Source organism: Diabrotica virgifera, chromosome 10 (assembly GCF_917563875.1).
Source record: "Diabrotica virgifera virgifera chromosome 10, PGI_DIABVI_V3a".
NCBI classification, from domain to species: Eukaryota; Metazoa; Arthropoda; class Insecta; order Coleoptera; family Chrysomelidae; genus Diabrotica; species Diabrotica virgifera.
Window position 1 is genome coordinate 138,501,137 of NC_065452.1, and position 14,623 is coordinate 138,515,759.

General features: G+C 33.5%; 1 protein-coding gene across 5 annotated transcripts in view; it reads left to right on the forward strand.

Annotated features, from left to right (window-relative positions):
* The window catches only part of LOC126893264 (single-stranded DNA-binding protein 3), a 180,653-nt gene that overhangs the window by 102,193 nt on the left and 63,837 nt on the right, over nt 1-14,623 (forward strand). For 3 of the 5 annotated variants that reach the window (XM_050663273.1, XM_050663269.1, XM_050663271.1), the window contains exon 10: nt 9,996-10,025. The exons of the other annotated variants lie outside the window; for them this stretch is intronic. In XM_050663273.1, the coding sequence (XP_050519230.1) occupies nt 9,996-10,025 (30 nt within the window). The remainder of the gene's footprint in view (nt 1-9,995; nt 10,026-14,623) is intronic. 5 annotated transcript variants of the gene reach the window in all.

Sequence of the window (14,623 nt, forward strand, 5' to 3'; positions counted from 1 at the left end):
CCATAGATTTAAAAAAATTTACTTTTATTACAAAAATTAATTTTTTTTAACAAATATTTACTTTATGTTACCACTCAATCAACTGATTTATTCAAACTAGAAAAAAATCAGGCCCGGATTTAAAAAATTATTTCGTTTTGGTCTTAGAAAGAATTTCACCCTGTATACGCTTTTTGAAAACTCTAATATGAATTTTACAAATTAGACAAATAGGCAATTAAAATGGTATATTTATTTTTTCCCCACACGATTACTTAATTTTTTATTAAAAAATCAAATTTGTCAAAATCGGAATGTTAACCTAAAAATGAAAAAAAAAAAGATGAAATCACGGTTTAACTCGCTACAACGTTCCATTTAAAAAATTTTTTTTCTGAAATTTTTACAGCACATATCTCTTACCATTGTGAAGACTATGACAATTGTTGTAGACTTTCAGTCTTCTTCTCGTAAAAGTTATGAATTTTTAAAAATAAAAGGTGCAGCTTCGTGAATTGCAAAGTTAAATCGCAAAAATTAAGTGAAAAAATTTAAAATTTATCTATTTGATCACGTCTATGTTAAACTATAGAGTCCAAAGAGAAGTGTTATGGGGAGTTTTAGATCTAGACGTGTTATAGAAAAAAAAATGGTGAAACTTTTAATTTTAAGAAAAACGTTGTTTAATTTTTTTTATTTTTATGGTAAATTGCGATTTTGACAAATTTGATTTTTTAATAAAAAATTAAGTAATCGTGTGGGGAAAAAATAAATATGCCATTTTAATTGCCTATTTGTCTAATTTGTAAAATTCATATTAGAGTTTTCAAAAAGCTTATACAGGGTGAAATTTTTTCTAAGACCCAAACGAACTAATTTTTTAAAGCCGGACCTGATTTTTTTCTAGTTTGAATAAATCAGTGATTGGGTGGTAAAAATCAAATATTTGTTTAAAAAAATTAATTTTTGTAATAAAAGTTAATTTTTTTAAATCTATGGTTCACTTTACCAAAGTTTTAATTCATAGTCAAATTTGATTTTTTTATAAAAAATTAAGTAATCGTGTGGGGAAAAAATAAATATGTCATTTTAATTGCCTATTTGTCTAATTTGTAAAATTAATATTAGAGTTTTCAAAATGCGTATACAGGGTAAAATTTTTTCTAAGACCCAAACGAACTAATTTTTTAAAGCCGGACCTGATTTTTTTCTAGTTTGAATAAATCAGTTGATTAGGTGGTAATAGTGTAACGATTGATCAAAATAAGAGACACATCGATCTGACCGTTCAAAAATTATGACGAATATAAATTTCTGTCAAAATGCGAAACTTACTTAATATTATGCGAAACTTACTTAATATTATGCGAAACTCGCCCTGTATATTATTAAACGATGGGAGCAGACACTTTTTAATGGTCATTTGTTATTCCCCATAGGGACCTCTATACGAGGTAGGAGTATGTACAGTTCCTCATGACTCACCCTGTATAACCCCCACGAGTCAAAGACCATGCATTTAAAGGATACGGTCCTTTAAGGCTGACCAGTGAAGTACTTTGGGGTAATATTGGACTCTAGGCTTACTTGGAATCAGCAGATAGAACGCATAACTAAGAGAGAGGTGATTACGTTGATGGTAGCCAGGCTCACTCGTGAAAAAATGTGGCATTTAAAACCAGATATCTTACATTGAATTAACATGATGGTAAAACCAAAAATTACATATGCATCAGTGGTATGTTGGGCAAAGGTGTAGCAGAAGACTGCTATCTTCAAGAGAAACCAGGTGCAAAGTATTGCTTGCCTTGGCCTCACAGGGTCTCTGAGGGTCACACCAAAACCTGAACAACGTAATGACGAGATCAGGACATAGTAACATAATGAAGGAAATTAGAAATACCGAATTGATGATGATTTCTGACTATATGGTACCCAGATACAGATCTCAACTACCTCTTCAAGGAAACATCTGCCCACTATATGGCAAATGTGTCAATCTTGCATTGAGCAAGAGAAATTAACAGGAACCCTCTCAACATAAGTCACTCAAACGACACTTGCTTACAATGAGGCTGTTAAATGGAAACAAGCTTCAGACTTTATGGTAAAGTACCGGGCATGGTCAATGACTTTTTGCATGACTGCGAAGGAGTAGATTGCACGTGGCAAACATTTGGATACTAGCAAGTGACTACAAAAACATATGGTACCTATCCATAGATCTGTACAGAGCGGTGCAGGGTTCCAGAATTATGGAATGTGTCTCACTTGTGAAGGAAGATGTAGAGCAGGTCTTTTGGCTACAGTACGACCCGCTTATGGGCCGATAGGACGATCCAGAGAAAGACCGAGACATCGGTATCAAGACAACCTAGAAGACGATTTTTATAGAGAAAAATTATACATTTTCCCGTGTGTGCATTTCTTAGTATTTGTTTTGTTAATTTTCATATAACTACTAAAATTGTGCGAGATGTGAACGAGATGATAGTGTATGGAAACAAAAACTGCAATATGTACTTTGATTATGGTAGTCAAATAAGAAGATCAACAATTTTTGTATTGTTACGTACTTTTAATCCTAATGATGTTCTTATATTTTTCAAATGTTAATAATTATACAAAACGGGCAACATTAAATTGGAGGGTCCGAGAAGTTAGCTACAGATATAAGGAAATGAAGGCATGACAGTGTTGCCATGTGTTCTTAGAAAAAGCATGTGATAGATATATTGTTATTAATTTATTTATTAACATGGAAAACATTAACTATGTAGATAAAATAACGAAAAAATTTTTTAAATTTCTCTAATTATGTCGAAATAACAAGATTTTAGTATCAATAATAAAGTTAAAGAGTGTAAAATAAGTAAAATTCTGCTGCTTTAAGATTTTACTATATATTTTTTGTTTATTATTATCTAAATAAAAATAAGATTTGTATCAATAATAAGGTCGCCAATGCAATAATTACCTACAGATTATCTAGTAATATTATTACATAGCACATAGCATATTTTCACCTGAACTCGAAACTCCATCGAAAAAACTAACAATGGGTGCGTTCACCAGACCAGTTTGCTATGTCAGCGCTTTGAAACTGTTTAAGATTTTTCGGGTGAACGTTGAACGTCATGTCAATTTAGGCTAAACTTCAACGTGTTGACGAAGCGGTCGCCATTTTATTCAACGTAGTAATTGCATCGCTTCAGTATTGAACGTGTTTAAGAAATATATTGTAACGGCGCGCTGATTTGAAAATATTTACTTTTACAATGGTTTTAATTACAAAGTAATTGAAACTTAAGAGATACATAATTGTATACGCTCACGAAATTGTAAATCTGTGTATTGAGGAACAATATTTTCAACATAATTCATATTTTTCGTGACAATTATTATTTATTTATGGTGGGAATACTTCATCATCATCCAATGGTTCTGCCAAGTCTAGCACAGCCAGCAGCACTAAAAATTATTTCTTGTTCATTTCATTATCAAACAATAATAAAGGTAGTATTATATTGTCCATTTTTGAATTAAATTTGTGTAAGACACGTCCAAGTTATCGTTGAACGATAGCACGATATAAAAATAAACAAAAACAACGAATCTCGTTTTAGGTTAAGTTCATAATTCATAAAACATGCGAGAACACAAAACAAAACCAACCACAAACCAACTATGAAAGTGTCAAACGAAAAAATACCATTCACCAGGCTGAACGTAGTTTTAAAGCGCTGAAACACAGCTGTTCAGTTGAAACCGATTATTTCTGGTGAACGCAGCCATAGGGCTTTTCATTCACAGTCATTTGTTTCGAGCTTCTGTCATGTGTCACATAATATTAATATATCTACGTCATACGTTATTGATATAACCAATGATACAAACCTAAGACGTATGACGTAGATATATTAATATTATGTGACACATGACAGAAGCTCGAAACAAATGACAATCGATGAAAAGCCGTATTGATTAAAGACAGATAATGTAAATAATAACAGACTCCAGAATATATGCAACTGAAAACACAGATATACAAGTCCACAGTACTATTAGGAAAAATAGCGTACTGACGAAGTTGAACACTTTTCAATAACTAAGAGCATTTCAGTATTCAGGTACATTCATTCTAAATAATAAAATAATAAAAAGAAATATAATATAATAAAAAGAAAGTCATAAAATGTATATCTGCGGAACATCTGTGCAATCTGGCAAACGCAAATTTAAACTTTCTGACTCTATTGCCAAATCTCTCCAGTAATCTATCAGGGCAATTGCCACAAAAAAATTTCTAATAATTAACTGCAATTAATATCAAAACAAACAACAAATATTTATTCGTTCGTGTTTTACATAAATTAAAAAATATCAAAATCCATAGAATAATGTAAAAAGGTAGTTTTCGAAGCTTTCTCTGTATATTTGAAGCGTGCAACATATTATACATTATAATCACATGGCAACACTGTCAAACTTCAATTCAACGTTCTATCGTTGACTGATAAATATACTGGGTTCTATGAAAATCTAATAGTCGTAAGAGCTAGTGAACCCTCCGACTAACGGTCGTCCTGTAAGGCTAGAAATTTGTCTAGTGATAATTCATAGCACACCAAGGCTAAAAACCATGACCTGGCAGGCCTCAGCGGTGCACGTGTATCTACCAGGTGAATCGAAAAGTGCAAATTTAGGGGGTAAAATAAACTTTCTCCTGTAAGGTTTAAATTTAAGTATGTGTTTGAGTAAGTCATTTAGAAGTAGGCTTACCATACGTCCCGGTTTGACCGGGACGGTCCCGGTTTGAGATCCCTGTCCCGGCGTCCCGGCCGGTTTGCATTAGTGTCCCGGTCAAACTTGAACAACACCGACACCCAAGCCATTGATCAAGGATCGTCCAAAGGGCTCAAAACACAAGTCCAGCGCAAGTACCATTGCAAGCTCATCTACCATAACATCGTTTTTCAAAAATGCTGAACCCGTAGAAAATGAACTTTCCATTGCTGCTAAAGAAGCTACTTTTGCATTCCATATAGCAATCCACAATAATACATAAATTTAAAACATCTGATTGCTCCTCAAAATAAATATCGAAGCTGTTTGAGCCCAAATTGGGGTCTACACGCACCAAGTGCTAAGCGATCATCACGGGAGTGATTGCACCTTGCACCGATGGCAAGAGATGAACTACACAACGAGCTAAAAGAATGCAAATTTTCGGGCATTTCAACAGATACATCAAACATACATGATGTTCAATTTACAGGCACCAAAAGTTGTTAGGTACTTGGTACCTGAGACAGAATATCTGTCTGTCAAGTTACTCGATTTTTAATTTGTCGCCGGAGAAACGTCTGAAATCTTGGCAAATCACATAATGTCGATAATAAAAAAACACTAAATAGAAAACAAGATGGCAGCTTTCTGTGGTGATAACTGTAATACGAATTTCGGAGGGAAAACTGGCGAGACACCAACAACGTCTATTCCAGGTTCAAGGAAGTTATCGGCGTTACCATAAAAGGCATTTGTTCCAGCGCACACATCGTTCACAAAATAATTCAACATGCAGTTAATGGTCTTCCTGTCGAAATACAAGCAATCATTGTAAAAATATACAAATATTTTTGTATATATACCGTATAGTACGCGTTACAAACTTAAAAGAGTTTTGTGAGACAGCTGTCATCGAGTTCAAAAAATTAGTGAAACATGGAAATACAAGATTGCTGTCTTTATTACCAGCTGTGGAAAGGATATTGCCGCTACACTAATGCTTGAAATCTTATTTTCTTGCTCAAGTAAACTACCCTCTCGCATTGCTAAATTTCTTCACAACAGAACTGGGAGCACTTTACTTTTGGTTTGTGCTCGGACAGTTAAATGTATTCAACAAAACCGTTTAGTCTATGGAAAAGACTAACTCAACTGTGACAGATGTAGGTATGGAGTTCACAAAAGTTAAAAAGCAATCTTCAAAACAGGATGAAAAACAAATTTTTTTAAAACTCTTAAATAAATTGAATGATAATGTTGAAATGTCGATAAATGTTGATAAATGTCGAAAACTTCATTAGTGACGTTCACGCTTTCTATGAGCGCTGCATTTCTTATTTAGAATTGTGGGTAAAGATCTTCGGCGGAGCCGAAGATTTTGAGTAGTTCTGCTTGAAAAATGAGCTTAACTGGAGTGACATCGAAAAAGCAGCAAAAAATATAAATAAAATGCAAAAACCTCAATCGAAAACCCAAATAAAGATTGATGAGTTATTTGATGAGGTGTTAATGGTAAAAGGAACAGTATAAAAAGGGACAGTAAAACCACTTCTCTGTCGGCACTTTGATCTCAAGAAGTAATACCGGCAGTACGCACTTGATAATTCACCAGTGGTGGATGCGGGTTTTCCCTGTTAAAACCCGTACGTTTCTATGCGACTAGCAATGCGAGAGTGGGGCAAAAGCGACTAAGAACATTGCGCGGTCGCCATGCGCGACTACAGATTTTACTTCCAATTTTTCGGAGAGTGGTTCTACTGCCCCTCTTTATACTGTGGTAAAAGGCTTCTTCCAAAATTCTAATGAAACTAGTTATTCCGAGAAATGGGTCCAGCTATTCACCCATTTTCACAAGTAGCGTATTGAGGTGCTGAATTAAAAAAATTATGGAGTTTGCTATGTGTCTACCCGGTACTTCAGCGCCACTGGAGAGAATTTTTTCACGGATGAAAAAAATGTGGTCTGACGATCGGGAGGAAGAATATGCCTTGTTTACGTGCAAACTCAACTTGAACATGTCATGTACTGAATTTTATGGCAAATATAATTTTATAAAAATAAATAAATAATATAACTGGTCAAATTTTTAGTGTTGTTTGTATTGTACTTTATCTCTTTTTCTCATAAAAAATATATTCACATTTTTTACACAAACTAAACGAAAAGCAAAACGAAAATGAGCCTCTTCATCTTCTGCGTCCCGGTTTGGCTCTTCGTAATTATGGTAAGCCTATTTAGAAGAAATGTGTACAATGACAGGCGATTCTGAAGAGCATAAGACCTTGCCAGGCGAGGGGAAAGATTAGGGGTTTTTCCTAAAATTATTCTTTTTGCATCGAACAAATTTTTTTTAGGTTTTTTGAATCATTCCAAACAGAAAAGGTCCTTAGTGATTTTTCTCTTAAGTTAATAGTTTTTGTTATATAAGCGATTGAAAATTTTGAAAATTGCGAAATTGGCCATTTTTAACCCTAAATCGGACATTTATCTAAAAATTTCAATATTGGCAAGGTACGTAGATATTCCTTAAACATTGATTGATGAAATCCCGAAGAGTTTTTTGCAATAAAATATCGAAAACCGCTTTGTTTTTTTAATTGTTAATCAAGCGGGCACTACACTGTAGTATAAGTGAGGACGTTTGAGTTTGCATAAATTCATTATCTCGAGAACGGGAAAATTTCAAGAGAAATCGACCTCAGACAGGTCGATTTTTATTTTTGAATTAGGACTTTTTGGTATATATATAATACTAGTGACGTCATCCATCTGGGCGTGATGACGCAATCGATGCTTTTTTTAAATAGGAGTAGGGGTTGTGTGATCGCTCATTTGAAAGGTTATTTAATTCTCTATTCAGTAATATAAACATTAACATAATTATTTATACAGGGTGTACAAAAAAATGTTTTCTTCTATTTGTCAAATTTAATCAAAGTTAATTTAATAAAAGAAATTTTTTTGTACACCCTGTATAAATAATTATGTTAATGTTTATATTAGTGAATAGAGAATTAAATAACCTTTCAAATGAGCTATCACATAACCCCTACTCTCATTTAAAAAAATCATCGATTACGTCATCACGCTCAGATGGATGACGTCACTAGTATTATATATATGCCAAAAAGTCCTAATTTAAAAATAAAAATCGACCTGTCTGAGGATTGCTCTTGAAATTTGCCCATTCTCGAGATAATGAATTTATGCCAACTCAAACGTCCTCTTTGCAAAAAACTCTTTGGGATTTCATCAATCAATGTTTAAAGAATATCTACCTACCTTGGCAACTTTGAAATTTGTAGATAAATGTCCGATTTAGGGTTAAAAATGGTCCATTTCGCAATTTTCAAAATTTTCAATCGCTTATATAACAAAAACTATTAACTTAAAAGAAAAATCACTAAAGACCTTTTCTGTTCGGAATGATTCAAAAAACTTAAAAAAAAATTTGTTCGATGCAAAAAAAAATAAATTTAGGAAAAACCCCTAATCTTTCCCCTCGCCTGGCAAGGTCTTATGCTCTTCAGAATCGCCTGTCATTGTACACATTTCTTTTAAATGACTTACTCAAACACATACTTAAATTTAAACCTTACAGGAGAAAGTTTATTTTACCCCCTAAATTTGCACTTTTCGATTCACCTGGTAGATACACGTGCACCTCTGAGGCCTGCCAGGTCATGGTTTTTAGCCTTGGTGTGCTATGAATTATCACTAGAAAAATTTCTAGCCTTACAGGACGACCGTTAGTCGAAGGGTTCACTAGCTCTTAGACTATAATGTGGCTAACTTCTCGGACCCTCCAACTTAATGAAGTCCACAAAACGAAAACATTGTTAAAAATTGTCAAAATTCGTAAGTCAGATGGGTTCTGATTTTTGATTTTTTTTTAATACACACACCAGCCCCTGATCCTGACCTGATGGAATTTAATACATAAGACAGGACCGAACAAGAAGAATATTTCGGTACATGTACATATATTTTTATTGGAGAAAAAAACTGTGAAGTTGTTAGAAAAAAAAAGAGACTAGTGTAACTCATAGGAAATGGAATCTAGAAGAAAATAATCTTGTACCATATACATCGGAAAGCTGGTCCCACATACAAAATAAGGCAAAGAGAACAATAATTAAATGAAAAGAAAGGATGGTTTAGATTTGATTACAGTACAGCACCTCTACTATGTGCTTATACTTATTTCGGAATAGCCGTTTCCTCATCGGAGAACCGGGGTAGAGGCACTGAACTGAAATCAAATCCCTTCATCCTTTCCAGGTAATTATCAAAATAATTACCAAAGATGCTACTAGCACCATCTATGAATCGAAAGTTGAGTCAGGAAATAAAATTCGAAATTATTTATCCTCTGAGCTTTTTAAGTTCGAAAAATGAAATAAAGCATAACAGAGTGGCGAAATACTCGACAAGGGAAATCTAAAAATGCATTTCACGTCCTGTCATTCACCGTGATAATAAAGGTGATAAATGAGAACAATAATTATTGTGAATTATATTGATTTAGTACAGAAACGTTTAAAACTGTCAAGATACTGTGGAAGGGTTAATAAAACATTGTTAAATTAATGTTGACAATCATTTTAGGCATTCAGATAACATTTATGAAAGTGTTGTCCCTTAAACTGTCAAAGGAGCCTTTTTTGGGTTTTTTCCACTTGCTACTACAGTACGTTGTTGTTCCTGTACACACCACGTATATAATAATTTCTACCGCGAAATTTTTGGTGTGCCGAAGACCACACACTTTTTAACGGTGCCGCCCAAAATCCCGACAGCCAAAATCCCGACGGCCAAAACACCGACACGCCAGAATCCCGACAGGCCAAAATCCCGACATGCAACAATCCTCGTATAAGTTAAAATTCCGAATTTTGTTTAATACTTTTAATACAAAATACTTTTGTTTAGTAACAAAAAATAAAAAACAGATGGCCATAAACAAAAAACAAGAAATAAATGTAATAATTATATGTTAAAAGGAAACTTATCAAACCTGTCGGGATTCTGGCGTGTCGGGATTTTGGCCGTCGCGATTGTGGCTGTCGGGATTTTGGCTGTCGGGATTTTGGGGTAGACGACCCACTTTTTAATAGTGTCACACTTTTTAATATTTGTGAGGTTTTCGAATTTGTACGATTATGATTTTAAAAATCTACATAACTTAGAATTTGAGCCTCATGTAATGCATATATTTCTGTCTCCAGGTGAAGGCGGAGAGTATGTAGGTTGGCAAGGTAGGCAAATTGCGCTCCTTCACCTCACACATTATCATTAGTCATTTTACACATTTTTGATTGCTTTGCTTTGAACTGTACATGCGTACTAGGGCTACACCGAACTCTATCACGCCTATCCTGTAATACTTACATGTGTATATTAATTATAACGATAACGAAGCACAGCACGCTGTGCGCACGCATTCACAGCTCATTCGTCGCTAGTTTTGTGCGCTCCCTTCTATTATTCTATTCGCAATACTGCGGCAAATCAATCAATCTCGCGCGCCTATTTTGGTATGAATCAACATGTTATAATTGATAAACAAATGTATCTTATCTCAAAATAAATTGCTTGCACAACCAATCAGGTTTTTCAATTCTATCGGTAAAGTCCTAATATGTGTATAATATTTTATCATGCTACACATTGTAAAGACGCGATAGATATTATGAGAATCGTGGTGCGAATAGGAACAACCAGTATCGCAGCTAGGTAGATATTAGATGTACAAACATTCAAGCAAAAAAAATCAAAGCAGACTGCCAATTAACCAAAATTATTAAATTCGTCGTTTACAACTACATAATATATTATCTTGGATGTTCGTACTGTATCAGTAGATTTTGTTTTTGTAAACACTAGTTTTAATGACACAACAATACACTCAGTCATCTGACAATTTGTTCATAGTTACTACGTCAAAAAAATTTTAAACGAACTTTTGACAGATTCTATCGTTGTGTCTTTACTAGTTTGTCACGGTGTTTTGTTTGGGATAGTATTTGGTTAAATTTATTAACTTCCAGATCAAAAATAGCGAGTACTAGAGTACTTTCAGTTATCTCTAGTACTTGCTTTGCGATACTAGCTTTCTGTGTTCACACCACACGTTCTGTATCTTTAGCATGAAACAAGTCTAATAGAACTATTCAACACCTCTAACAAGATGATTTCTTGTATGTAAGATAACAGCGTTCATCAAAATAAGAGGAGTAACAGATTTTGTAGCTTATTTCTAAAGTGAAATAGGGATGGAACTTAATATTAGTGGTTAATTTTACGTCGTTTGGTAACATCAAAACCAATCCACAAGCCTAATAGTTGAACGGGATCTACAATGACAATCGTTTATTTCTGGTTTTCTATTAGACATTCTGAAATATTTTCTATTAGATATTCTGACACACTAAAATAAAAAATTTTCCATCTAGTTTATGGCCCATTATGAAGTTATCTTTTTATGAGGTTGTTCAACCAATATATGATGCTAAAGATTAGGCTTAGAAGGTACCCAATACTTCCTTTTCATCATCCACCTAATTTTCTGGTTGCTATGTTGCCTTCTGTTTCGACAAATCCCGTCTGTATGGTCAGAATTTTACATTTTAGATTCAGAAACTGAATCGATCAAAACAATATAAATACAGAGTTTCGCATTTCAAACATCAACTGATAAGGACGTATCTTCACAAATATGTGTAAGATCAATATAGAAAATGAGGACCATATGACAACATCGGATATTTAAATTTTCAAAGGAGTCAGACTGGGGTGTATATTGTCGTCACTCCTGTTCAATTTATATTCTGAATCCATTTTCCAAGAGGTCTTAGAAGATGTAGAAATTGTAATAAAGGGGAATGGAATACTATAACATCCGAAATTCTGACGACACGGTCCTCCTTGTCAATGATGAGAAAGAGTTTACAGTTCCTAATAAATGAAGTCAATAACATAAGTCAAAACTATGGTTTTAAAGTAAATATAAAGAAAACAAAATTCATGGTCATCAGCACACGTGGTATAGACTATGACTATAGACAATGTCAGAGTACGGATAGTAAATCAGGACATAGAAAGTGTAAAGAGATTTAAGTACTTGGGATGCTTGATGTACGAAGTTGAGGGATGGACATTAAAGGCAAGAACCGCTTGGATTCTTTTGAGATTTGTGAATTGGGAAATAATACGTAAAGATAAGGAACTATTGAAAACATTTAAGCGAAGAAAAGTGGCTTATTCTGGCCATACATTTAAAAACGATATATATGGTTTTTCGCAGCTCTGCAATTTCGAACTACACTCCTGGTCAAAAAAATCCGGACACCTTAAAAATGGGTCATTTTTGATGTCTCGAATTTCCTAAACCTATTGTCCAATTTAAGTGATCTTTTAATATGTTATAGCCTTATTCTTTAACAATATCGCTGTAGTAATTTTGTTGCTAGACAGGTAAATAATTGTCATTGTATACCGGGTGTACCAATCAAACTGTGTTTTTTTCTCAAAGTTCGCCACACCCTGTGGAATATTCTAGCATTTATAAAATACTCAAATTAAAACCCAACTACTGTAACCTCAGGTTTTCTTAACATCCTGTTTTTTGATTCATTCGCTTAGGTTGGATAATAAAAAAGTTAGGTACCTACTTTAACAACTAGCCATGTTTTTCATCAATACAGGGTGTTTTTAAATAACTATGACAAACTTTAAGGGGTAATTGTGCACGAAACAATAATGAGAGTTTGCTTTATAAACGTATGTTCGCAAATGCTTCGTTGCCGATAAATGTTTCTTACAAACTGACGATTTATGTATGCTCTAAAACCGGTTGAGATATGCAAATGAAATTTTGGGTTTAAGAGGTAGTTATTGCACATTTTTTGACATACAACTAAGAATTTTATATTCACCATTGGCGCGCATACGGATATGACCCGTACGGGTAATGGTCTGAATTTTTTAAAGAAAAAATTAGTACGTTACTGAGATATTTCAAATTAAAAATCATATGAGGCGCCGTTTTTATGCAAAAAATAAAACATCTTAACGTTTACGAAGTATTTGAAATAAGTTTCTATGCATATGAAGAGCTCAAGAATAAAAGGATGAGGGTCCAAAAAGACAAGTTTTGAGATAATAAGTTTTTAAGATTTAAAACTAGATATAAAAATAATTAACAGAAAGGGCACTTGATTTTGGTTACTAAATCATTCAATAACTTACAGGGAATGTATAGGTTATGTTTTTGTGTTATCAATTTACAAATTACTATAAATATAAATTTATTTATCTTTTGATGTCATAAAATCTCAAGCTAAATGGATGAGGGTCCATTAACGTGTCTTAAAATGAAACTAAAAATACAGATAAAGTAGTCTATATTACAAATAGTTTATATTGCAAATAGCTATAGATAATATACAATGAAAAATAAACGCTTTAAGCATGTGGTAGTGCGTCAAAATATGCTTGAGACTTTACAGAGCAAAATTTTTTCAAATGTTGAATATCATCGAATTTTGCTTTATTTAAAGGTAAAAGTCCACAATATGCTAGCTCTGGTAGGTGAAAACAGCCTTCAGGTAGCGAAATTTGTTTCCTCTTAGGCTTAGTAACAATACTTTCTTCATTTAGGCCATTAACAGTTTGACGATGTAACATCATTCGAGGGTGATGAGAAACGATGCTTAGTTGTCGTACAGGTCGTGTTTTGAAAAGACAACTTTTTGTATACAAAGGAGAAAGAAACTTAGTCTATGACTTAAATATTTCCTGGTTCTCGCAAGAAATAACTCTAAATGGTGTTGGTTTGGATCTGGAGTGTTCAATAATTTCGTTCCACTTCGAAGGGGTTTCAACTACAGATTTTTGATTGATTAAGCCCATGTTCCTTTCACACTCGAGGTACGAGTGGCCTCTGACTGGAAAAAACATTGTTATTTTATCAAGTCTCAACCTCAATTTTTTCATTACATCTTGAATGCGACCAAAACTTTTTCTTTTCCTTGAACAATTTTCAATTGCTGCAAAATATTCGTTGTCAGACATTTTAAACAGCACAGGACTTTAAAAATGTAATAACATCAACCTACACCAAAATAACAGAAAGCTATAAGCACAGGTATGTACGTTTACAAACCTCTGGGCAACAAACAAATCTATTAGCAGAGATCTCTGTGGTCAGAAATCTGAAGTAGGCGGACTGTCATCCTTTTAGCCTGCGTTTGTAGCACCTTCATTCTTTTAGCCAAGAAGACCTATTTTTCAAAGCTGAATGGCTTGTACACCGTCATCTATATTGCTTAGTTAGATACCATACAATATTTTACATGGGATAAAGTACAAGAAATTAGTATTATCTCCATAATGACAAATAATGGACCCTCATCCTTTTATTCTTGAGCTCTTCATATGGAAACTACCTCGAATACTTTGTAAGCGTTAAGATGTTTTTTTTGCATAAAAACGGCGCCTCATATGAAAAAAGGCAATAAATATTTTTTGTTGTAGATTGAACGAGGAATGCAAAAATGTTTTTTTATTTTGAAATATCTCAGTGGCGTACTTATTTTTTCTTAAAAAATTTCAGAACATTAAACGTACTGGTCATATTACCCGTATGCGCGCTAATGGTGAATATAAAATTCTTAATTGTTTGTCAAAAAATACGCAATAACTATCTCTTAAAACCCACCAAATTTCATTTGTATATCTCAACCGGTTTTAGAGCAGTACATAAATCGTCAGTTTGTAAGAAAAATTTCAACACCCCGTATCTCGGAAACGAAGCATTTGCGAACATTACGTTTATCATGAAAAGTAATTATCA